Source organism: Balaenoptera physalus, assembly GCF_965194825.1.
Source record: "Balaenoptera physalus genome assembly, chromosome: 2".
NCBI lineage: Eukaryota > Metazoa > Chordata > Mammalia > Artiodactyla > Balaenopteridae > Balaenoptera > Balaenoptera physalus.
In genome coordinates, this window is record NC_138883.1 from 27,402,044 (window position 1) to 27,426,529 (window position 24,486).

General features: G+C 42.2%; 1 protein-coding gene across 1 annotated transcript in view; it reads right to left on the reverse strand.

The window, feature by feature from the left end:
* BATF (basic leucine zipper ATF-like transcription factor) overlaps positions 1–21,501 on the reverse strand; it is a 35,453-nt gene extending 13,952 nt beyond the window's left edge. The window contains exons 1-3 of the mRNA XM_082451956.1: positions 21,375–21,501; positions 5,676–8,468; positions 3,269–3,373 (exon numbers count right to left, since the gene is read on the reverse strand). Coding sequence (XP_082308082.1) covers positions 3,269–3,373; positions 5,676–5,738 — 168 coding nt within the window. The 5' untranslated portion in view covers positions 5,739–8,468; positions 21,375–21,501. The remainder of the gene's footprint in view (positions 1–3,268; positions 3,374–5,675; positions 8,469–21,374) is intronic.
* Between the last annotated feature and the right edge of the window lie 2,985 nt (positions 21,502–24,486).

Sequence of the window (24,486 nt, forward strand, 5' to 3'; positions counted from 1 at the left end):
ACATGGTTATTTTTCTCCAGGTACTTAGAATAGCTAATTTCATTTTCCTCCAATACCCAGAAAATCCTAGTTTATTAAGATCATATTAAATTAATTCAATTTCTAAATTAACTTAAGGAAAATTGCTATCTTTACATAAGGTATATCTTTCCATTTATTTGAGTGTTTTTTAATCACTTAGAATAGTTTTGAAGTTTAAAAAATTAAACCCTGCGTATTTTTTGTTAAATTTATTCCTTCCTTCCATTTGCTGTTCTTGGTATTATAAACAGAATCTTTCTTCCTATTAAATTTTCTAATCTAATTTGCCTAGGAAAAGTTATTACTTTTTGTGTTAACTTTGAAAGCTGACTGGATTCCTATTATTTTTCATAGTTTTGCAGCTGATTATCTTGGATCCACTTATTAGCTACTAATATCTTTTGAAAGTGAATGGGTCAAGACATGACTTTCTCCTTTTTAATCAATGCCTTTACTATGCCTAATGGACTCTATAGTTGACTGTGGCAGAAAAGGAACTGAGTGTGATGAGTGCTGTTTGAGACACCAACCAAAAGAGAATTAAAACAGAATGTGGGAGAATTCCTGGTGGTCCAGTGGTTAGGACTCCTCACTTCCACTGCAGGGGTCATGGGTTCGATCCCTGGTCTGGGAACTAAGAAATCAGATGGGCTAAATCTTCTGGTTCTAACTCTTGTCTTGCAAAGAGAGACAGATGAGTTAGTGTTGAAAACCTTGCCACAGCAAAGAAACATACATGTCACCCTCACTGATACATCCCCAAGGGGTTGAAGGAAGACCAGGGGGTTGAATTTCCAGGGAGACAGTGGCGCAGCTCGAGATAAGGAAGACTCCTCTGCTCCTGTTAGGAGGCAGGGGGCTCTCTGTCACTAGAAGTGACCAGGCATACACTGGGGACCATTTCCGGAGGGTGTTGTAGAAAGTCTCAAGCATCAAACTGTGTCTGAACTTTCCAGCCTTTAAGAAATCTTTCAGCCCTGAGATCCTGTGATTTATATATAAGTATAAATTCATATACATAAAATCTTAGTTGTGATTATCTTGTTTTTCTAATAATAACTATTATTAATATTACTCTTATTATCCTCAAAAGTTTTGAATATTTATGATATATCAGTGACTGATGCTTGAGCTCTTTATATGCACTATCTCTATGAGGTAGGTAGTTACTGTCCCATTTTCCTAATAAGAAAACTGAGTCTAAGGGAGGTTAAGAACATCTCTAAGGTCTAAGGTGGGTCATACGGATAACAAATGGCAGAGCTGGGATTCAAACCATGTCCTTATGACTGTGGCACTGCTGAGCTATACTTAGTTTCCAGGTTTTTTTTTTTTTTAATACTACAAACTTATAAAGCTTATAGTATATTTCCAGTCTTGGGACATTGTCTACTTATACAAAAAGGTAGGTTTTATCCTTACTAATTTCTATTTATTTGTTCATTTGCTTGCTGCAAAGAATATTGAATTAGAATCAGACTGTGATGGAGACAAGTGAGTGATCATAGATTTTCAAGCTTAAAATAGTAAACTGGGGCTTCCCTGGTGGCGCAGTGGTTGAGAATCTGCCTGCCAATGCAGGGGACACGGGTTCGAGCCCTGGTCTGGGAAGATCCCAGAGGCCGCGAAGCAACTAGGCCCGTGAGCCACAATTACTGAGCCTTCGCGTCTGGAGCCTGTGCTCCGCAACAAGAGAGGCCGCAATAATGAGAGGCCCGCGCACCGCGATGAAGAGTGGCCCCCGCTTGCCGCAACTAGAGAAAGCCCTTGCACAGAAACGAAGACCCAACACAGCCATAAATAAATAAATAAATAAATAAATTAATTAATTAATTAATTAAAAAAAAAATAGTAAACTGGAGTGTTGTGAGCCCCTAAGCCATAATGAAATCATGGAGAACATATAAGAAGCAGGGCCACCACCAACTTAACATTTAGACTGCTGATCACAGTTATCAAAGAGAAGAACAGACTTGGTGTTCATTCATTCTTTCTTTCAATTCAACAAATACTCATGAACATAAAACTACATTAGTATGCAATGGAAGACATGTTGAATACGTTTCAAATAAAACACAAGCATCCAATCAGAGATCTTGGTGCAGCCTGCTCTCTACTTCCTTACAAAGCTAAAAGCAGCATCTTTTTACCTAAGACTACATCTTACTTTTTCTTGATAGGAATAAAACAACTATTCTTTAACTGGCCAATTACCAGGCTAATCTTTCAAATAACCATAAGCATATTCATTTTTGGTGTCAATTGCCCTTTTTACCATTGGAATGAATTACTGGGATGCCAGAGGTTTGGGAATGGCTCAGGAGGAGGGACGAGAAGGCAGAGGCGTCAGAGGAAGGGCTGAAGGGATGGAAGAGGAAGGAGCCAGTGAAATAAGAGCTGGTCGGACAGGGAGCAAATTAAGGGTCAGAGCGAAGAGAGAAGAGGTGGTAAGGTGTGGGAGATGAGGAGGAAGCTTTGCTTTATGAAGCACACAGCCAGAATTTGGAAACACTGACCAGGATCTTGGGCTGCTGGTGGAGATGCAGTTCAGATCACCCAAGGCCCCTGCTCAAGCCAGGGATCAGGGCTTCCCTAGAAACTGTGAGACTGGAGGCAACTCAACCAGGATGGTGACCATCCCAGATACGTGCACCTGAAACTGTATCTTTCACAGACCCCTTGGGATATCATCAAAATAGAAATTTCGAAATCAAACCTTAATAATGTTCAGAAAAGAGGTATGGGGTGCAGCACCCTGTGGACCTCCTTGTCCCAAATGCAGACCTCAGGGTGGCCGCCCAACTGGCCTCCCAGGGGATGGGACTATATGCGTTCCTAGCACTGTGGGACAATGGGCTCCTCAACACCCTCTACATTCCTCCCAAAGGCAGTCCTGCCTTCTGCTCTCTGGGTTCATGAGGGATGGAGCTGTCTCAGGCTACCCCGTCTCTCGGCAGGTGGATCTGCCTTCCACCAGCCTCTGGGCTGCCCACACTCAGCTCCTTTACTCCTCGTGCCCTCTTGGCACTCATTTCTCTTTCAGCCTCCTGGCCCATCCCCTGTTACGGAATCTTCTCAATGCACTCATAGGAGAGCCTCCCCTCCCCACCTCACCTGCATCCCTCCACCGACTCCCCCACATACACATCCCCACGCAGGCAGACTCAAAGCTATGGTCCAGGAGTCCACAGGCGGTGGGGAGCAAAGCCTACGGCTCAAGAGGGTGAAGAAAGGTCTGAACACTCACCAGATGGAGGGTGTCAGCTTTCTGTGTCTGCCTCTGCCGGCTCTTCTGGGCAGCAATGCGATTTTTCTCCCTTCTCTGAACTTTTCTCACATCATCAGATGAGTCCTGGGAAGCAGAGGATGATGAGAATTAGGGGAGTCTAACCCTCTCTTCTGAGTGGAGGCAGGCTCTCATGGTGTTTGATATCCGGCTGTCCACCCTTCCATTTCTTCATCTTTACTTGCCCGTCCACCCCCCTATTTACCAAAAGCCTGAACCCAAAAGGGAACTTTTCTCCACACTCTGTTACACTCTCTTAGGTCTCTATAACTTTGGCCAAAAGAGACAGGAAGAGGGCAAAAGAGCTTGAGAACTCAATAGGGCTGTATTTGGAAAAAGATGGTTAAGGCGATGAAGTGTATTTTATCACCTCTCCTCTTCAGGTCTGCTCCACCCTCACCCTCTCACTTTTGGCCTAGAACCTTCTTGCTATTTTTTTTTTTTCCAAAACTCTGTTAAGTACCTACTATGTGCTAGCTTCTGTGCAAGTGCTTTTTCTCAGAGGTGCTCTTGTTGAAGTCCCCAATTCTGTGAAGTTGATACCCTTATTTCCATCTTATATGTGGGGGAAACTGAGGCTCAAAGAGCTTGCCCAAGAGCTCACAGTAATCTGAGAGTTACATCTTCTAATGCTAAGTCTGATGCCTTTGCAAGCCGCCCCCGCCCCTGCCACCACTACCTTCCTGGTTTGTACCCCTTGTGTCTTCTGCTGTGCGCCTGGACTGAGGTCCCCACCCCAGATCTGCCTCTTCTTCCCCTTCATTCCCTTCATTATGCTCAGTGACCTTGATATCCCCCATGGCCCTGAGCACAATGCCTAGTACAAACTGGAGACCAAGAACAGTTTTAATGGTGGAGATTACCTGGCCGTGGCAGACAATGGGTGGGTGCTTAGGAGGACACAGGGAACTTTGGGTGTTCTCTAAGTGCACCCCACAGATGGGCATGTGCTCTACTTGGGCAGAGAGGTTAGCTCCGGCTTTCCCCCAGATGCTGCAGGGTAGGTGGAGGAATCTGAGTGAAACCCTTCTGTACCTTCTGCCCTGTCCCCTCTCACGTCCCCACGGGCTAGAGGGACACAGTTCCTCGGGCAAGACTCTGCCCACCAGGCATATGTCTCACCAATGTGCCCAATACTTCCAGGCCATTGCAGTCGGAGGGCATTTGGTTAGATAGAAAGGAAGTGCTCTTTCTCTAAGGGGGATGGGGAACGAGGTTACCATGAAAGCCGTGAGTAATTTCCTTCCTAAGAAGAGTACAAACTTCCAGGCAGTCTGAACCCCTCTGGTACCCTCTTGAGCAGAGGACTGGATTGTCTGTCCTCTAGAGGTCTCCACTAGGACTTCTTCCTACCTGCTGCTCTCCTGTTAGATATTGATGACAGAAGCTGTAGTATATGTTTACATACTGTTATTTGGGCTGCAGCATTTTGAAAGCCCTCTCGGATATCCATGCTAACAAAAGAATGCAGTTTTTAAACCGCAAAGTTGGATAAGGAATTGTCCCCCACTGGTGTGTTAGATGAGAAGGAAGAGGGCTTCCTATCGAGAGCGCTGTCGAGGGATGTGGTGAGGAGAAAGCCCCAGGAGCTGCAAGGCGGCCAGGGTGCTCCCGTTTTTGTTTTCTTGTTTTTGGCAACCCTCAAGCTGAAAACTTTTGAGTTGGAAGTCACAACCTAGACTCCCAATGCTCCCAGAATCTCCACCTTCGTCTCTCTGGTTTCCCCAGAGCTGAGCTGAGCTACTAAGGAATGTCTCCAAGTCCCCAGAACCATCTCCTGATTCATTTCCTTCCTCCCCCAGCCCTCTCTCCGCCACCTGTGCTAGCAGCAGTAACCATACCCAGGAGGTAAGGTAGATCCTCGGAGCTGGCACGGGGTCCCCCTCCTTCCAACCTGCTCTTCTGCCCCCCTTTACTTTACCCCCATCCCTTTCCTCTCTTGTCCTGCGGGCTGTCTCCTGGGCAACCATCTAGCATTCAGGGGGTGCGTGCCCGGAGCCCGCGTTAAGCCTCCTCCTCTCATTTTGCTACTGCCTTGGAGAGAGGTAGACTCTTTCCTCTAAGAGACCAGAGTTCTTTGGTGTTCATTCTCCTCTTGGCTTCCTCGAAAGCTTCATGGGGTGGGACCCCAGCTGGGGTGGAGGGGATGCGCACCATCGGGGGATGAGGAGGGCGTAATTTGGCAGGATGGGCGGAAGGATGAGGGTCTCCGCCGAGATGCACAGCTTCACCGCAGATCCTGTGTCTTAAGTCTAACAGAGGGCTCCTGCCACCAGCCATCTCCTGGCCTCGCTGGCTCCCGGGGCAGGCCGAGGCAGCCCGGCCCTCTCCCCGCCCTTCCCCGGAGAATCAGAAGGCAGGACCCTACCTGTTTGCTGGGGGGCGGAGAGCGGCTGAAGCTGGAGTCGCTGCTGTCGGAGCTGTGAGGCATGGCCGCAGTCTTCCGGGCTCTCCACGCAGCCCCTCGCGCCTCTGGGTTCTCCTGTCCCCAGCCGGCCTCCCTTCCTGACTGCTCCCGGGCCACCAGCCCACCCCCCCTCCGCAGGGCCCTCCTCTGCCCGCCTTGCAGCCACCTCTGACCCCGGCGTCCTTCTCACTCTGGGGTGCAGAGGCTCTGCTCCCCACAGGGACATGTCGCTTGCTTTGGGGCTTGCGCCCTCTCTCTCTCTCTTGTGGTTTCTGGTAACTCGCGCTGGAAGTCACATGGGCGGAAACTTAAACAAGTTAGAAGTTAACTTGAGAGAAAATACATATCTGGGAAAAGACCCACAGAATTATGTGAAAGAAAAAAAAAAAAAAAAAACACACAAAACCCCAGATACCTTTCGACAGTTTGAAAGACAGAACATCTCTCTTCAATTGATGAAGATAAAAGAGAAAAACAGCCCAGGGAGGGAAAAACCCCAGCCAGAATTAGCAGGTCTGTCTTCTGTCAACATGGGCAGAAAGGAGAGGACAGCAAGGAAAGAGTTTCCATTGTCACCCGACTTGATTTTTAAACCAAAATAAAGCAGCGGGGCTGGGATTTCTTTCTGGTTTTCACCTGAAAGCAGCTGCCGGTCCTGTCTTGTGGGAGGCCTTCCCCTTTCCCCTTGCAGCCCGGCCTGCCTTGGGGTGGGCTAGGGGTGAAGGGACCCAAGGGCACGGTCCCTTCCTGACTATCAGACAGAAGAGACTGTGGTAGGTCTGAAAGCCACAGGGGCCGGTCTGGAATTGATGCTCTAAACGTTTACTCATCACCTATGCCTCTTGGCAGGTGCTGTCTTTAGAGAAAAGATGCCTCCTCTGTTGAAGGTCTTTCAGGGGGTCAGGATTGACCTGGAATCTTAATGATTCAAGAAGGTCACAAGGTCAGATCCCAGAATGGAGAAACAGTTAAACACACACGCGCACACACACACACACACACACACACACACACACACACAGTGAAATGAGCACTGTACTTGGAGTCAAAACAACCAGGAATTCTGCCTCTACCACTTAGTTTGTCTGTGGCCTTGGGTAGCTCACTTGAACTCTATACCCCTCATTATCTTCATCTGTAAATGGAGAATGATAGAACCTGCCCTGCCTACCCCTCAGGGCTGTTTCAAGAAGCAAATAAGAGGGTGGATCAGAAGGCTCCCAGCAGACTATAAAATATGCCATGAAGTCAGCTGTTACTTGTAGTGTTACTTGTCTTGCTGTGAGCACGTTGGAATTGGTCTCAGTAAGCAATCCCACACACACCTGGGCATTCTGGCTTTTAAAAACTGTCTTACCTTATTCCCAGCATGGCTCAAAGCTAAATACTTGCCTTGCTTAGTCCTAATTGGCAGGAAGTCTGGCCCCTGAAGGATGTTGTGTCCACTGGCTGAATTTCTGCCCTAAGACAATACTGTCCTGGAGGTATGTTGAGCAAAGCAAAATTCCTTACCCGGTGGAAATTATAGCTGAGTGGCAGAAGCAGACAGTAAACAAAGAAGTTAATATCTAATACAGCAGATGGTGACAAGTGCTATGGAGGAAAATAAAGCAGGTAAGGGGTAGGGAATTCTGTGGGTCAGTGGGTTGCTACTTCTACAGGATGGTTAGGAAGGCCTTCCTGAAAGGGGGATATATGAGCAGAGCCCCGAAGGAAAGGAGGGAGTGAATGGTATGGGTATCTAGGGGAAGGACATTCCACCAAGGACCTGAGGTGGGAGTGTTTGGTTGTTAGAAGAACAGCAGGGAGGCCAGTGTAGCTGGAGTGAGAAGCAGTGCGTGGCGGAAAATGAAGTCAGAGAGGTACCAGGAGTTTCCTTCGGGTCTTGGAGGCCACTGTAAGGAGTTTGGCTTTTGTTCTGAAAGAAGTGGGGAGCTCCCTAGAGAACCTGCCCTCCCATTTCCACGCTGTGATTCTCTACCTCAGCCACTGTCTGTTCCCTTCCCAGCACTTACAAAACTTGGTAACTACTTACTTGGTTTCCCCTGGCTTCCCTCATTAGAATGTTAGCTCCATTTGTGAGTTGCACTCAACAAATGTTTATTGAGCACCTACCTTGTACGACTACCACTTCGGAGGATGCAGTTAGTATTTTGACTGTTTCTCTGAATGAGATGATGATGAATCAGTTAGTTTTGCTGCCTGACAAACCACAAAAAAAGAAAAAAAAATCTCAGTGGCTTAAAACAACAGCCATTTAGTTAGCTTGTGAGTCGGCGGGTCATCTGGAAGATTCCTCTGGTAGCAGCTGTGCTGGGCTGATCTCCAGCAGGGCTGCATCATGTGTCCTCAGACAGCTGGTAAATTGGCTGATCACTGGCTGGTCTAGGATGGCCTTTGCCAGGAGAGTTCTGCTCCACGTGGTTTCTCCTCCCCCAACATACTTACCCGGGCTCATTAACACAGCCCTTCAGGATTCCAAGAGGAATAGTGGAAGCATTCAAAGCCTCCTGAGGCTCAGATTTCCCACCATGGTCCTTCTGCCACATTCTACTGGACAAAGACAGTCACAAGGCCAGCCCAGGCACTCTGGGTTGAGAAAGAGACTTCACCTCTTAATGGGAGGAATTTAAAGAATTGTGGCCATGTCTGTGGTCTCCCACGGAAGAGAAGCCATTGGAGGTTTTAGAGCAGAAGAGTGATGAGCTCTAACTCAGGTTTTAACAGGATCTCTCTGGACACAGTTGAGATTTACTGTAGAGGAGCAAATGGAAGTAGGGAGACCAGTTAGGATTACAGCATTGGATTATCTTAAGAATCCAAGTTAAAAATATTGGTGGCAGTGACCAGTGAGGTAATGATGAAGGTGGTGAGAAGTGGGCCATATAATAACTGATGACCGTGACTCTCTTGTTTACAGTTATATACCCAGTGCCTGGTAGATACCTAATAAATAGTTGTCAGTGGACTCAATATCTGAATGAATTCCCAGAGAACTTTGCTCATAACTTATGGCTCTTATCTACCTTGTCCTATAACTTTTCTCACCCTTAGTGTACTGAAAGTTCTGTAAAGATAAAAACCTTCACGTTGGTGTTTCATTCGATTTAATTTAACATTTATTAATCCCTATTATGTAGCAGAAATTGTAAGTCTGATAAGACAGAGACCCTGCCCTCATAGAAAGAAGTCAAATAACTAAAAAGGCTATCAGAAGTGTTATATAATGTTCAGGTGAAGGTCTTAACTCTGAACTTTCTACCATTCAACAGTAAATACTTGTTGAATGAATGATTGCTTGATTCAGTGGTTCCAAATCAACATACTGCTTTAGTATTTAACAGAGACTAATGAGAAGAGAAATGAAAAATTAGCTCTTACATAGAAAGATGGTCTCTTCAATAGTATTGATTATAAATTATTTTTAAATATTTAAGATTAAAGAATAATAAACACTTGCATATCCACCATTAAGCTTAATAAATAAGTTATGAATAGAACTGAAGACCCCTGTATATCCCTCCCTAATCCCATTCCCTCTCCACCCAGGTAACCGTTAACCAGAATGTGGTTCTTATCATTCTTATGCATTTCTCTATACTTGAACCATATCTGTATGTATACCTAAGCAATACATAGTGCTGCTGTGCACGATTTTTAACTTTTTACATTGTCAATATTTTTACATTTAATTTCTATTTTTTATTACACAGTATCTGAATGGTCACAGCAAGGCTTGGAATACAGGCATTCTCACTGAAGTTATTCTGGAGAACACCACAAAGCCTCCAAGAAACTGTTGTAAAACAGCCAGCATCAGCTCAGCTAGCATCAGCCCAGAGCCTAAGGATAATGCTAAGGCAGCATTTGCTACACACTTAAATCCTTTATGCTAAAACTAACACCTGTCATGACAGTTGTTGGCTCATGCATGGCCCTGGTACAAATTAGAAAACAGTGCCACCTCTTGGTAGGCAATCGCAGGCCAAAGGGCATGGACTGGTGAGCCCCTATTTGACTTCTAAGGTCAGGGCTCTTGAACAGTGAACAATTTGTACAACTGTACCCAGCACCCTTGCTGTGTATCACTTACTATGTATCAGGGACATAAAATGACTCAATTCTCACAACCGTCACAGGAGGTAAGTACAGTTGACCTTTGAACAACTCAGGGGTGAGGGATGCTGACCCCCCCATTGTCAAAAATCCACATATAACTTTTGACTCCTCCAAACCTTTAACTACTAATAGCTTACTGTTGACTGGAAGCCTTACCAATAACATAAACAGTCGATTAATGCATATTTTGTACGTAATATGTATTGTATACTGTATTCTTATAATAAAGTAAGCTAGAAGAAAGAAGATGTTATTAAGAAAATCAAAAGGAAGAGAAAATATGTTTATAGTACTATATTTCATTTATTGATATTGTAAGTTTACATCATCTGTTTATAAGATGAATTGTCTGTCAATACCTACATCAACATTGTCTTATATGATACGAAAGACTGTAGATGTTATACATATTACTAACACTAGACATCAAAAATGAAAAGGCAATGTGAGAGGACTTCCCTGGTGGTTCAGTGGTTAAGAATCCTCCTTCCGGACTTCCCTTCCCTGGTGGCGCAGTGGTTAAGAATCCGCCTGCCAGTGCAGGGGACAAGGGTTCAAGCCCTGGTCCGGGAAGATCCCACATGCCGTGGAGCAGCTAAGCCCGTGCGCCACAACTACTGAGCCTGCGCTCTAGAGCCATGAGCCACAACTACTGAGCCCACGTGCCACAACTACTGAAGCCTGTGCACCTAGAGCCCGTGCTCCGCAACGAGAAGCCACCACAATGAGACGCCCGCACACCGCAACAAAGAGTAGCTCCTGCTCGCCGCAGCTAGCCTGCACGCAGCAACAAAGACCCCCAAAACAGCCAAAAATAAAAATTAATTAATTAATTTAAAAAAAATCCTTCTTCCAATGCAGGGGATGCGGGTTCGATCTCTGGTCGGGGAACTAAGATCCCATGTGCCATGGGGGAACTAAGATCCCATGTGCCATGGGGCAGCTAAGCCCATGTGCCACAACTACTGAGCCCACACGCCCTGGAGCCCACGTGCCACAACTAGAGAGAAGCCCACAAGCCACAATGAAGAGCCCGCTCACCACAACAAAAGATCCCGCATGCCACAACTAACACCCGACGCAGCCAAATAAATAAATAAAAATATTTTTTAAAAAAGACAATGCGAAAAAGAAGAAATTCATATTTATTTACAGGTATAATGATTCATGCATGGGTAACAAAGAAGCAGCAATATGATTGCTTTATGGTAGCCTAGCCTATATGCTAATGAACGAATTGGTATAAAATTTTTAAGGCATACAGTATTACAGTCATATTTATAATACAGTTTGGGAAACATTTTTACGTCTTTTTACCTGTGATAGGCTGACAGGCAGTATCTCCAATTACATGAGAGAGAGAGGCACACTGTAAGGCAGTGTAATTCTTTGAAAGCAAATAACTTTTGAGTTGTGGGATCACAGAGATGGGAGAGGGAGTGGTTCTGAGGAGGGGAGGGGATAAGTGGGGGGAAAGGGAACTCTGGGAATTTAGGGCAGCAGCTATTTGCCAGTATGTATTTCAGTGTCTAAATAACTAGCATCATAATGCAAGTGCTTATTAGATCAGCCTTGTTTAAAATTAGCAGGATACGTTGTAGGCAAATGGGCTTCTTAAGGTAATTGAAAATAGATATTTTTTTAAGTGCCACAAACTTGCTGTATTCACACCAGTCTAGTTCTCCTGGTCCTTTGCTCTTCCCAGTGCCAGCACAAATATAGACTTCAGTCCAACCCCTACTGAATCAGCTCATTTCCAAGACCCGGGTTTTACGAAAGCAGAGATGCTCTGACCAAATTGTTAAGAAAATGGGTTGAAACTGAGAAACCTAGCAAAGCAGAAACTTCCTGAGTGTCTGTGGCATGTCCCCCGGCGTGGGGGGTTGGGGGGGGCTGACTACAGAACTAGGTACTTTTCCTTCAGGACAGTGATTTCAGGAGTCAGGCTTCCCTCCCTGGAAGGAGGTGGGAAATCACCCAATGTCAAAAAGAAGGAAGGAAATACTTGCTTGGGACACCCCTCAGATATTTTGATTTAATTGGTCTGAGCGCAGGTATTTTTTAAAAGCTCCCCTGATGGTTCTAACATGAAGCCATTGGATGGAGGGGAAATCGCGGAGCACGTTTCTCCAGGAGGGGGCACTTTGTGGCCTCAGAGTCCAGTTAAGCTTCCAGGCCCAGCTCTTTCATCTCTGTTCATTCTCTCTCACCAGCCCTGGGACACAAAGACCCTCACACCCTGGGGTTAACAGGCTCCAAATCTACTTTCCTCACCCGCTTTGAGCTGATACAGGACCTGGGTGCGTGAACCCTAGGGTTGAGTCCACCGAAGCAGGCCAGGTAAGGGGGGGGTGGCCGCGGAGGGGGATGAGGGTCAGGAAGGGTTAGGAGCGCTCCCCTCCCCTCGTAGATGCTCAGGTGCCCTCAGCGGGCACCTGGCGCCACTGGCTGCATTTTCAGGCCCCTGTGCCTTTTCCTCTGAGAGGCAGTTTCACATTCCTAGAGCATTTTGCCTCATTCCCTGATAGCTCACTGTCTAGTTAGTAAAGATGAAACCCAGGAAGAGGAAAGAAGAGTCTCCTGAGAGTGCAGGCAAATGTCCCCGGGGTCCCCAAGGGCCCCTCACTGGTGGCTGGAGGCTGGGGGGGAGGTGGGAGGCCTTCCCATCAGCGGCTGCCCACCCTTCCAGGCTGCCCCCGCCCAGGTCAGAATTTCTAGGTTATCACCCCTCCCATATAGACCATTAATGCATTGACACCAAACCCACTCTTTTTTCTGAGCTCTATCTGAGCACCTTACTGGATGTGCCACCTTTGAAATCTTAAGAGCTGACTGCAACTCTTTAGTTATTTGAGCAAAAATAATAAAAATCCCCTAGCTGCCTTATTAAAAAAAATTTTTTTTTTTTTTTTTTTTTTTTTTGGTGGTAAAGCACAAAGCACAGTATGGTACATCTTCAATGCTTACAAGATGGCTAAAGGGGATTTTTCTCAAAGTTTCCCAAACAATTAGGGAAAATATTTACCTGAGGGCAGAGCCCTCCAGCAAAGGGGCCAGAGTGGGTGGCCAGGTGATAATAAGGAAATTCCCCCTGAGGGCATGGGCAGGGCCTGTAGTCCAACCCTTTAATCTGGGCTTTAAACCCAGATAAAGCTTTGTAGGAAGCTCCTTAGGAGGGAGTGGCCGCCATGAATGTGCTGGTCCCAAAGGGTTAAATAGGGTTTCTCAACTTCAGCATTTTGACATTTGGAGTGGATAAATCTTTGTTGTGGGGGGCTATGCTGTGCATTGTAGGCTGTTTATCAGCATCTCTGATCTCTACCCACTAGATGCCAGTAAAACTCCCCACTTATGAAAATCGAATATATTTCCGGACCTTGATGAGCAGATGCAAACTATTATATATAGGATGGATAAACAACAAGATCCTACTGTACAGCACAGGGAACTATATTCAATATCCTGTGATAAACTGTAATGAAAAATATATGAAAAGGAATATATATATGTATATGTATATATATGTATAACTGAATCACTTAGCTGTACGGCAGAAATTAACAAAACATCATAAATAAAGATGTTTTAAAAAAACACATCATAAATTGTAAATCAACTATACTTCAATAAAATAAATTTTTTAAAAAGTTTCCAGACCTTGCTAGATGTCCTTTTGGTGGGGGGAGGGGGGGATCAAAACTGCCAGGTGAGAACCAATGGGTTAAAGACCATGCACCCCAAAGCAGCGATGCCCCCTATCAACCTGTGCCTGGTAAACCCCTCACAAACCCCCTCAAAGCTCAGGGGACCTCTGGACAGATACGCTTTGTTCCATGCAGCTTCTGAGTCCCCAGGTTTTGGACCTGCTTCAGCCTGTGGGTGGAGCCATGGGCAGCTCCTAGGGTGAGCCTCAGAGCTGCTTCCTGCAGGCTCCCCTCTTACCTGCCCCTCGCAGACCAGAGGGAAGGGAACAGGGGCTCTCAAAGGATGAGAGAGGCCATTCCATTTTTTAGTTGCCGACTGGATTAAAAACTGAAGATATATCAGGATGAGGTAACAAAAATTATGGTGCATTTTTAAAGCAAGGTATTTGCACTAGAACCAGATAATTATGGTATTTATACAATTATTAGTTCATGGCTCGCTGGAGGTGGTACTGACTGGCAGTGGGAAGTAGCTTCAATGCTGGATGGATCCCTGGATGTTCTCTCGGGCTTGGCTGAGTCTTTCTGGCTGGATATATGACCTCATTTGGACATAAGGTGCTTTGGGAATGTGAGGCCTACCAAATCACTCTTCAGCACCCCTCCCTCACCCACCCAACCCTGAAAGGGTGTGGAGAAAGCTCTATGGAAGAAGGTGAGAAAAGGGAAACAGCTTCTTAGCTTTGGGTTTGAATGTGCAATCAAATGTTCTGTCTCTGCCACTTAGTAACCACGTGATCTTGGGCAGAGCACATAAAATTCTGTGCCTCAGTTTCCTCATCTATGTAATGGGAATTACAGTACCCACCTCATAATATTGAACGTATTTAAATTGCTTAGCACAGTGATTGGTGCCTAGTAAGCATTTGGTGCCTATAGGTATTACTGCTGTTGTATTTATTTTATATAGCCCAAATAGATCTGGGCTTATCCCAGTACAGTGTCTCATCCAAAAGAAGCATTAAGAAGAGGGAATCACATCACATACCAACTTTCTGAAGTCCTCTTTACACAGTTTCTCCCCAGAGTCACCCTCCTCAAAGCTATTGTACCAGGCTATCCTTTCTCTTCTGAGATCTTTGTTACTACTTCCCAAATCTCACAGTCCTGTCTGCGACCTTCACTCCTCTCTTGCTAAGCAACTCTCCTCTCTACCTCCCAACCAAGTGTTCTTTGTTCCTAGGCTGGCCAGGCCAGATTAGTATCACTTACCTTACTGTCCCATTGTCTTCCTTTCCACCCTCTCCTAGCTCCATAGGGCAAAGGTTCAGTAGCAACTGGCCCCTGAACAAAGATGTCTCCTCCAAGGGCAGTTTGTTATTTATTTGCCTGTTGTTGGACATTTGAGTTGTCTTCAAGTTTTGACTATTATGAGTAAAGTGGCTACGCCTATTAAACGTAAAAGTCTTTTGGGGGATATATGCTTTCATTTTTCTTGGGTGACTACCTAGATGGGAATACCTGCAACCTTGCTGTAGTCATTTATTAGTTCTAGTAGCTTTTATGTAGATTCCTTAGGATTTTCTTAGATGATTATGTTTTCTGTGAATAAAGACAGTTTTACTTTTTCCTTTCCAACCCATTTGCCTTTTTTTCTTGCTTTGTTGCATAGGCTTTGTGTATAGTTCAGTGTTGAATAAAAGTATTGAGAGTTGACATCCTTGCCTTATTTCTAATCTGAAGAGATAAGCATTCAGTCTTTACCATTAAGTAGAATGTAACCTATACAGTTTTATACTTTATAGATTTTCCTTCATCAGGTTGAGGAAATTCCCTTCTATTTCTAGTCTGTTGAGAGCCTTCATCTTGAATGTATGTTTGTTGAATTTTGTCAAATGCTTTTTCTTAATCTATTGATATAATTCCATGATCTCTCTCCTTTATTCCATTTTATGATAATTACATTAATTGATTTTTGAATGTTAAACCAACCTTGCATTCCTGGGATTACTTTATTTGCTCATACTTCTTAGAGGATTTTAAAATTGAGATATAATTCACACACCATGAAATTTCCCCTTTTAAAGTAAAAAATTCAGTCTATTCATAGAGTTGTGCAACTGTCACCACTATCTAATTTCAGACCATTTTCATCACCTCAGAAAGAAATTCTGTACCTGTTAGCAGTCACTCTCCATTCCCTCCTCCCCTCTCTTTCTGGCAACCACTAACATACTTTCTATCTTTGTGGGTTTGTCTATTTTGGACATTTCATGTAAATAGAGTCACACAGGCTTTGTGACTGGTTTCTTTCATATAGCATAATCTTTTCATGGTTTATCCATGTTGTAGCATGTATCAGTATTTCATTCCTTTCTATGACCCAATAATATCCCATTGTGTAGATAAGCTACATTTTGTTTGTCCATTCATCATTTGATGGACATGTGGGTTGTTTCTACATTTTGGCTTTTATAAATAATGCAGCTAGAAACATCTGTGTACAAGTTTTGTGTGGAGATATATTTTCAAGTCTCTTGGAATGGGATTGCTGAAATTAAAGCTGAACCTGGATTGATGACTTACTTTTTCTATTGAAATAATGTCTTTTACTTTCTTGATAGGGCCCTTTTAAGCAGAAAAGTTTTAATTTTAATGAAGTCCAAGTTACATATTTTTTTTTTTTCTTTTGGTTGCTTGTGTTTTTGGTGTCATATCTAAGAAACTATTGCCTAACCCAAGGTCACAAAGATTTACACCTACATTTTCTTCTAAGAGTTTTAATAGTTGTAGATCTTACATTTAAGTCTTTGATCCATTCTGAGTTAATTTTTGTAGGGTGTGAAGTATGGGTTCAAATTAATGTTTTTGCATGTAGATATCCAATTGTCCCAGCACTATTTGTTGAAAAGACCATTCTTCCCCCATTGAATGGTCTTGGAAACTTTATCAGAAATCAATTATCTATAAATGTGTGGGTCTATTGCTGGACTCTAAAATCTCCTTCATTGATTTATATGTCTATCCTTATGCCAGTTGTACCCTGTCTTGTAGTATGTTTTGTTTTGTTTTCTTGTAGTAATTTTGAAATTGGGAAATGTGAGTCCTTCAACTTTATTCTTTTTAAGATTGTTTACGCTATTCTGAAACCCTTATAATACCATATGAATTTTAGGATCAGCTTATCAGTTTTTGCAAAAACAGGTAGTTGGAAAATTATGTGGATTGCATCAAATCTGTAGGAACAATTAGGGAAGTATTGCCCTCTTAACAATATTAAGTCTTCCAACCCATAAACATGGGATGTCTTCCCATTTATCCAGGTCTTCTTTGATTTCTTTCAATGATGTTTTGTAGTTTTGGTGTGTAAAGTTTGTGGGGTTTTTTGGGTTAAATTTAGTCCTTTTTGATGCTAATATAAATAGAATTATTTTCTTAATTTCATTTTTGGATCATTCGTTGCTGGTGTATAGCAATATAATTGATTTTTGTAAATTGATTTTGTATCCTGCAACCTTGCTGAACTTGTTTATCAGCTCTAACAAATTTGTATCTGTGTGTGAATTCCTTAGGATTTTCTATATACAAGATCATGTCATCTGTAGATATAGTTTTACTTTTTTTCTTTCCAATATGTATGTCTTTTATTTCTTTTTCTAGCCTAATTTCACTACTAGAAATTCCAGTATAATGTCGAATAGTAATGGTTATAGAGTCGATATCCTTTTCTTGTTCCTGATCTTGGTGAGAAAGCCTTCAGTCTTTCACTACTGAGCATAATGTTATTTATGGGTTTTTCATAGATGTCCTTTATCATGTTGGGAAAGTTCTCTTCTACTTATAGTTTGTTGAGTTTATCATGAAAAGCTGTTGGATTTTGTCAAATGCTTTTTCTGCATCTATTGAGATGATCATGTGGGTTTTGTTCTTTATTCTAATAATATGATTATATTGATTAATTTTTGTATGTTGCACCAATCTTGCATTCTTGGACTAAATTCCACTTGGTCATGGTGTATAATCCTTTTCATATGTTGTTCTAATTTTTGGAAGGTTTTGAGAAGGACTGATGTTAATTCTTTTTAAACATTTGATAGTATAGTATTCACCAGTGAAACCTAGGTCTTAGGCTTTTCTTGGTGGCAAGATCTTGACTACTAATTCAGTCTCTTTATTTGTTTTCATTCTATTCAGATTTTAAAATTTCTTCTTGATTAAGTTGCAGTAGTTTGTATCTTTCTAGGAACTTTACATTTTATCTAGGTTATCCAATTTGTTTGCATAAAATTGTTTTAGTATTCTCTTATAATCATTTTTATTTCTGTAAGATCAATAGTAATGCCCCCTTTCATTTCTGATTTTATTAATTTGAGTCTTTTCTCTCTTTCTTTTTTCTTGGTCAGACTAGTTAAAGGTTTTTCATCTATGTTGATCTTTTCAAAGGACCAACTTCTGGCTTTCTTGAATTTTTCTACTGTTTTTCTATTCTCTATATAATTTACTTCTGCTCTATTTTTTATTATTTCCTTCCTCCTGCTTCCTTCCGGTTAGTTTGTCCTTCTTTTTCTAGTTTCCTAAGGTAGAGGTTTAGGTTATTTATTTGAGATCTCTCTTCTATTCAGATATAGACATATACAGCTAGAAAATTCCCTCTAAGTAATGATTTAGCTGCATCCCATAAGTTTTGGTGTGTTATGTTTTTGTTTTCATTCATCTCAAATTATCTTTTCATTTCCCTTGTGATTTCTTTTTTGATCTATTGGTTATTTAGGATTGTGTTATTTAGTATCAACATGTGTGTGAATTTTCCATTTTTTTTTCCTGTTACTTATTTCTAATTTCATTCCATTGCAGTTGGAAAATATACTTTGTATGATTTCAGTTCTTATAACTTTATTGAGACTTGTTTTATGGACTAATAAATGGTCTATTCTGGAGAACGTACCATGGTGCAATTGAGAGAACATGTGTCTGCTTTTGAATGGAATTTTCTATCAATGTCTGGTTTAGTTGGTTTAGAATGTTGTTCAAGTTTTCTATTTCCTTGCTAATCTTATGTCCAGTTGTTCTATCTATTAATGAAAGTGGGGTGTTAGAATTTTCAACTATTATTGTTGAATTGTCTATTTCTCCCTTCAATTCTGTCAGTTTTTGCTTCATGTATTTTAAGAAGTATGTTGTTACATGCATCCATGTTTATAATCGGTATGTCTTCTTGAGGGATTGATCCTTTTATTATTGTAAAATATCCTTCTTTGCCACTCTGCTAATATTTTTCTTAAGGTCTATTTTTTTTCTGATATTAGCATAACTACTCCAGATTTCTTCTGGCTATTGTTTACATGGCATATGTTTGCCCATCCTTTTACATTCAATCTATTTATGTCTTTGAATCTAAAGTGCATTTCTTCACAGATGTAGAGAACAAATGTATGGACACCAAGGGGGGAAAGTGGGGGTGGGGGTGGGATGAATTGGGAGATTGGGATTGACATGTATACACTGATGTGGATAAAATTAATGACTAATAAGAACCTGCTGTATAGCACAGGGAACTCTGCTTCACTTCGCTGTACAGTAGAAACGAACACAACATTGTAACACAAATATACCCCAATTAAAAAAAAATGAAAAAAAAATATTGTGGCAAATAGCAAGAAAAAAAATAAAGTGCATTTCTTATAGACTGCATGTGGTTGGATCACATTTTTTAAAATCCATTATGCCAATTGCTGCCTTTTGATTGGAGTGTTTAATCCATTTGCATTTAATGTAATTGCCAATAAAGTAGAGTTTATGTCTGCCATTTTGCTACTTGTTTTCTACATGTCTTATGTTCTTATGTCTTTTTTGTGCCTCTATTCCTCTATTACTTCCTGCTTTGGGGTTAAATAGATATTTTCTAATGTACCATTTTTTGTTGTTGTTGTTTTGTTTTGTTTTTTTAAAGTCTTTATTGAATTTGTTACAATATTTTTTTAAATTTTATTTATTTATTTATTTTTATTTTTGGCTGCTTTGGGTCTTTTTTGTTGCGCATGGGCTTTCTCTAGTTGCGGCGAGCAGGGGCTACTCTTCATTGCAGTGCATGGGCTTCTTATTGCGGTGGTTTCTCTTGTCGTGGAGCATGGGCTCTAGGCACACGGGCTTCAGTAGTTGTGGCATGGGGGCTCAGTAGTTGTGGCTCACAGGTTTAGTTACTCCGTGGTGGCTCAATAGTTGTGGCTCACAGACTTAGTTGCTTCCGTGGCATATGGGATCTTCCTGGACCAGGGCTCGAACCTGTGCCCCCTGAATTGGCAGGCGGATTCTTAACCACAGCGCCACCAGGGAAGTCTTTAATTTCCTTTTTTTTAAAAAAATTAATTAATTAATTAATTAATTTATTTATTTGGCCGTGTTGGGTCTTCATTTCTGTGCGAGGGCTTTCTCTAGTTGTGGCAAGTGGGGGCCACTCTTCATCACGGTGCGCGGGCCTCTCACTATTGCGGCCTCTCTTGTTGCGGAGCACAGGCTCCAGATGCGCAGGCTCAGTAGTTGTGGCTCACGGGCCTAGTTGCTCCGCGGCATGTGGGATCTTCCCAGACCAGGGCTCGAACCCGTGTCCCCTGCATTGGCAGGCAGATTCTCAACCACTGCACCACCAGGGAAGCCCCTTAATTTCCTTTTAATTTAATTTTTTTTAAAGATTTTTTTGATGTGGACCATTTTTTTTTGTCTTTATTGAATTTGTTACAATATTGCTTCTGTTTTATGTTTTGGCTTTTTGGCTGTGAGGCATGTGGGATCTTATCTCCCCGACCAGGGACTGAACCCACACCCCCTGCACTGGAAGGAGAAGTCTTAGCCACTAGACCGCCAAGGAAGTCCCCCTTTTTAATTTTAATTTTCTTTTTCTTTTAACCTATGTAGTTACCATTACCAGTGCTCTTTATTTTCTTCATGTGGATTCAAGGCACTATCTTGCATCCTTTCATTTCAGCCTAAAGGTCTCCCTTTAGTATTTCTTGTAGGATAGGCCTACCAGTGATAAATTCTGTCAGCTTTTGTTTATCTGTGAATATCTTAATTTTGCCATTATATGTTAACAGCTTTATTGAGATGTAATTTACATACTGTACAATCCACCCATTTAAAGTGTACAATAAATTGCGTTTACCATACTCAGAGAGTTGTGCATCCTTCGCCATAATAAATTTTAGAATATTTTCATTACTCCAAAAAAGAAACCCTGTACCCCTTAGCCATCACTTCCCAAATCTCTCATCTGTCTCTATCACCTCAAGCCCTAGGCAACCACTAATCTACTTTCTCTATAGGTTTCCCTATTTGTTGGTTTAATCGATCTTTTAAAAGCATAAACTTTTAACTTTATTGATTTTCTCTTTTCTTTGTACATTTTCTCTGTTTATTTGTCTATTGAGTGTAGTTGTAGTTTGTTCCTTCTGATGTTGATATTCCAATGAATGAATATAATTAATTTATTTATCCATTTGATTGTTGATGGAATTTTGGATTGTTAGGCACATCTTTGATGTTATATTTCTAGCATTTCAACCCTGTTCTTTAATTATTTATATTTGCCCCTTTATAACTGAATATCCATTGGACTGATTTATATCAACTGGATAAAGTTTTGCTGCTCTCAACATGCTCAGTGATTTCCACTTTTTATCTCAGTTGCTATAAAGTTAGAAGATTTACATTTCTTGTGATTAGTACAGCACTTTCACTTTTCCAGTCTTTACTTTTTTTTTTTTAAGGAAAGAGGCAATGTTTTAGTTAAAGAAACAGAGCAGAACCTATACACACACACACACACACACACACACACACACACACACACACACACATATATATATGAGACAGAGAGAATTATTATAAGAAACCAACTCACAATTATAGAGAGCAAATTCCAAAATCTACAGTTGGCAAGCTGGAGACCCAGGAGAGCCAATGGTGTGGTTCCAGTCCAAAGGCCAGCAGGCTCTAGACCCAGGAAAAACTGATATTTCAGTTTGAGTCTGAAGGCAGAAAAAAAAAAGACTTAGCTTGAAAGCAGTCAAGCAGGAGGAACTCCTCATACCCATGTGTGGATGAACCTTTTTGTTCTGTTCAGGCTTTCAACTGATCTGGTGAGGCCCACCAGATTAGGGAGGTGTTACGACTTTCTTAAATTAACATTTGTTAAATGATGCACTGGGTGCAGGATGGTGAGCCCTGGTTCCACAAAAGACCACAAGAGAAATCGAAATGGAGAAGTTTATTACTCACAGGTCCTGGAGGAAGCACAGGGCACACCTGGAGGGGAGGTTAAGGCAGGGTGAAAGCAGAAAGAGTGGCAGGACCTGGGGCACATGCCTATATTAGTGCTTTGGGGTCCCCAGGCTAAAGCTGGCTTGGTCATTTTAAACCTAAAAAGGGCAGGGTTTTGGGAGGCTCCATGGGGGTCTTATCTAAGGTGGAACACAAGGGGAAGGTGCTGGGTGGGCAGGGCAGGGGAGTGGGGTGGGCTGTTAATCACAGAGCTGTTGAGTCATATCAGGAACTCACATTTACTTGTGACCTGGTGGGCTGTTATCTAGGGTGTGCCTTTCCATGCGGGGCTAGTGTTAGTTCAAGGCCCCCACAGGCCACTTGGCCAAAAATGGATGTTGAGGCAGCAATGCTATGGAGAAACTTAGCTAAAGTCTCAACTGAGGGCAATCTGCTTTATTCAGTCTATCGGTTTAAATGTTAAACCCATGTAAATACACTCTCACAAAAACAGCCAGAATAATGTTTGACCAAATATCAGACTCTCCCCCACCCCACACAAAGAATTAACCATCACAGGCAACATGCCATAAAATATTAAAGAAGTGCACAAAAAGACTAATCAAAGAGGCAAGGCTGCTGAGACTGAACTGTGGGATGAACTGTATGTGTATAATTGGGAGACTGTACACCAGAATGGTAACAACTATTTTCTCTAGTAAACATGTACACTGTAATAATAATACAAATGAATTTAAACTATTACATACATACAAGAGACTGGTATTTTAGAATATCTCCAGACATTTCTTTTTTTTTTTTTTTAAATAAAAAAAGCAAAGGACATGAGCCCTCTTTTTTTTTCATATTTATTTATTTATTTACTTGGTTGCACTGGGTCTTAGTGGCAGCATGCAAACTCTTAGTTGCGGCATGCATGTGGGATCTAGTCCCCTGACCAGGGATCGAACCTGGGCCCACTGCATTGGGAGCATGGAGTCCTATCCACTGTGCCATCAGGGAAGTCCCAGAGTATCTCCATACATTTCTAAGACTGTGGCAGTTTGAGGGAGACGGTGGTATGGATGGATTGGTGGTTTGTATAGCTCGACAAAACCGATGAAGTCGTGCAAGACTGGCCACCCTCTTGTCCATCAGCCTCAGGTGTCCCTCTGTCAAGTTTCCCAATTCATGTCCCTAGGAACTCTTTCGTCACTCTGGTGTTTCAGCAAACAGAATGTCTCTGTGTTTGGACAGACATACATACATGTTCCCAGACTCCCCGTGTTCCCTGTGCAATTCCTCAATCTTACCTGCCCCGTGGTGGAGGTAATCATCCTGTCCTCGGGAATCTAGATGACCAGACTCGTGGCCGGGCCCATGTAGCCTCACTAAATGCCACACAGGAGCAGAAGGACTATTTTTCCTTGTGAGCTATTCTTTGAAATACAGAAGCATTCACATAAATGAGAAATCTCTCATGAATGTATTTGTAAATAGAATCCTGTGGTACTGAATTAGCTGTGGAATTCATTTAGGGAACATTTTATCTGTATTACCACCCTGGACATAGATGGGATAGAGTATATAACAGTCCCTCTGTGCTCACTATCACCCTCAAGGATATATCTAAGAGGATACAAAAGTACTATTTCTCTCTCATTCTACTGGTCAATGTAGCTTCCTTGGATTCATGTAGTCACGTGGTAGGATTAGGGTTAGGGGCTGAGAAAATAGATGTACCAGTGGACTTTCCGAGTCTGTTATTATCTAAAGATTACTTTCAAAACGCCCTTATACCTTTGGTCTAAGATGGACTGAGCCCAGGTGCTTGACAGGAAAATCCCATTGAAATGACTTTCAAGTGACTTACATAATGTGAGCGGGAGATACCGTAAAAAGGACACTGTAAAAGGTGACAGACCGAGGAATACAGATTTAAGCAAATTGTTTCAAGTGATAAAGATTACCAATAGACTAAAAACAAAAATATAAGTAAAAATTGGGAGGGGAAAAATGAGGTGACATATAATGGAATTAAATTCCTCAATATTCAATGGCCACATTATTTAAAGTGAGGGGGTCTTTAAATAATGTTTAAAGTGGATAAGCTGAGAAACAGAAGTATAAACATAGTTTTGAATTCTGAATGTAACCACTAAAAGCACAAAACCCGCATGTGATTTCAAATGTTTGTCTGTGGAGAGTGGGCCTCGGGGTAGGTCTGGAGATGCGGAGAACTTTCACATTTTCTTTACCCTTTTTGTAATTGTTTGCAATGTTATGACCCCGTATATAAGCCATTTTTATGCTAGTTAAAAACAGTAGCAACAATGCAAATACTCCACCTTAGGAACCTCAAACTCTACCTCAGGAACCGCAAGGAAAAAGTTTTTCCTTTTACCTCCTTCCAACAGGTGAACTGATCCTATGGCCTCTCCCACCTCATTCCTGCCAGGGAAGCATACAATGACGAGGCTTTACAAGATGCCCTGGAGTTAAAATTTTTTTTCTTAATTTTATTTTTAACTTTGTGTTTATGTCCTTAAGCTGAAAATAGAATGGTGGTGGTTGCCAGGGGCAGGGGGGTGGTGGGATGGGGAATTGTTGTTCAATGGATATAAAGTCACAGTTAGATGAGATGAGTAAGTCCTGGAGACCTGCTATACCACCCAGAACCTACAGTGAAAAATACGCTGGGTCCTGGGCACTTTAAAGCTTGTTAAGAGGGCACCTCATGTTAATTGTTCTTA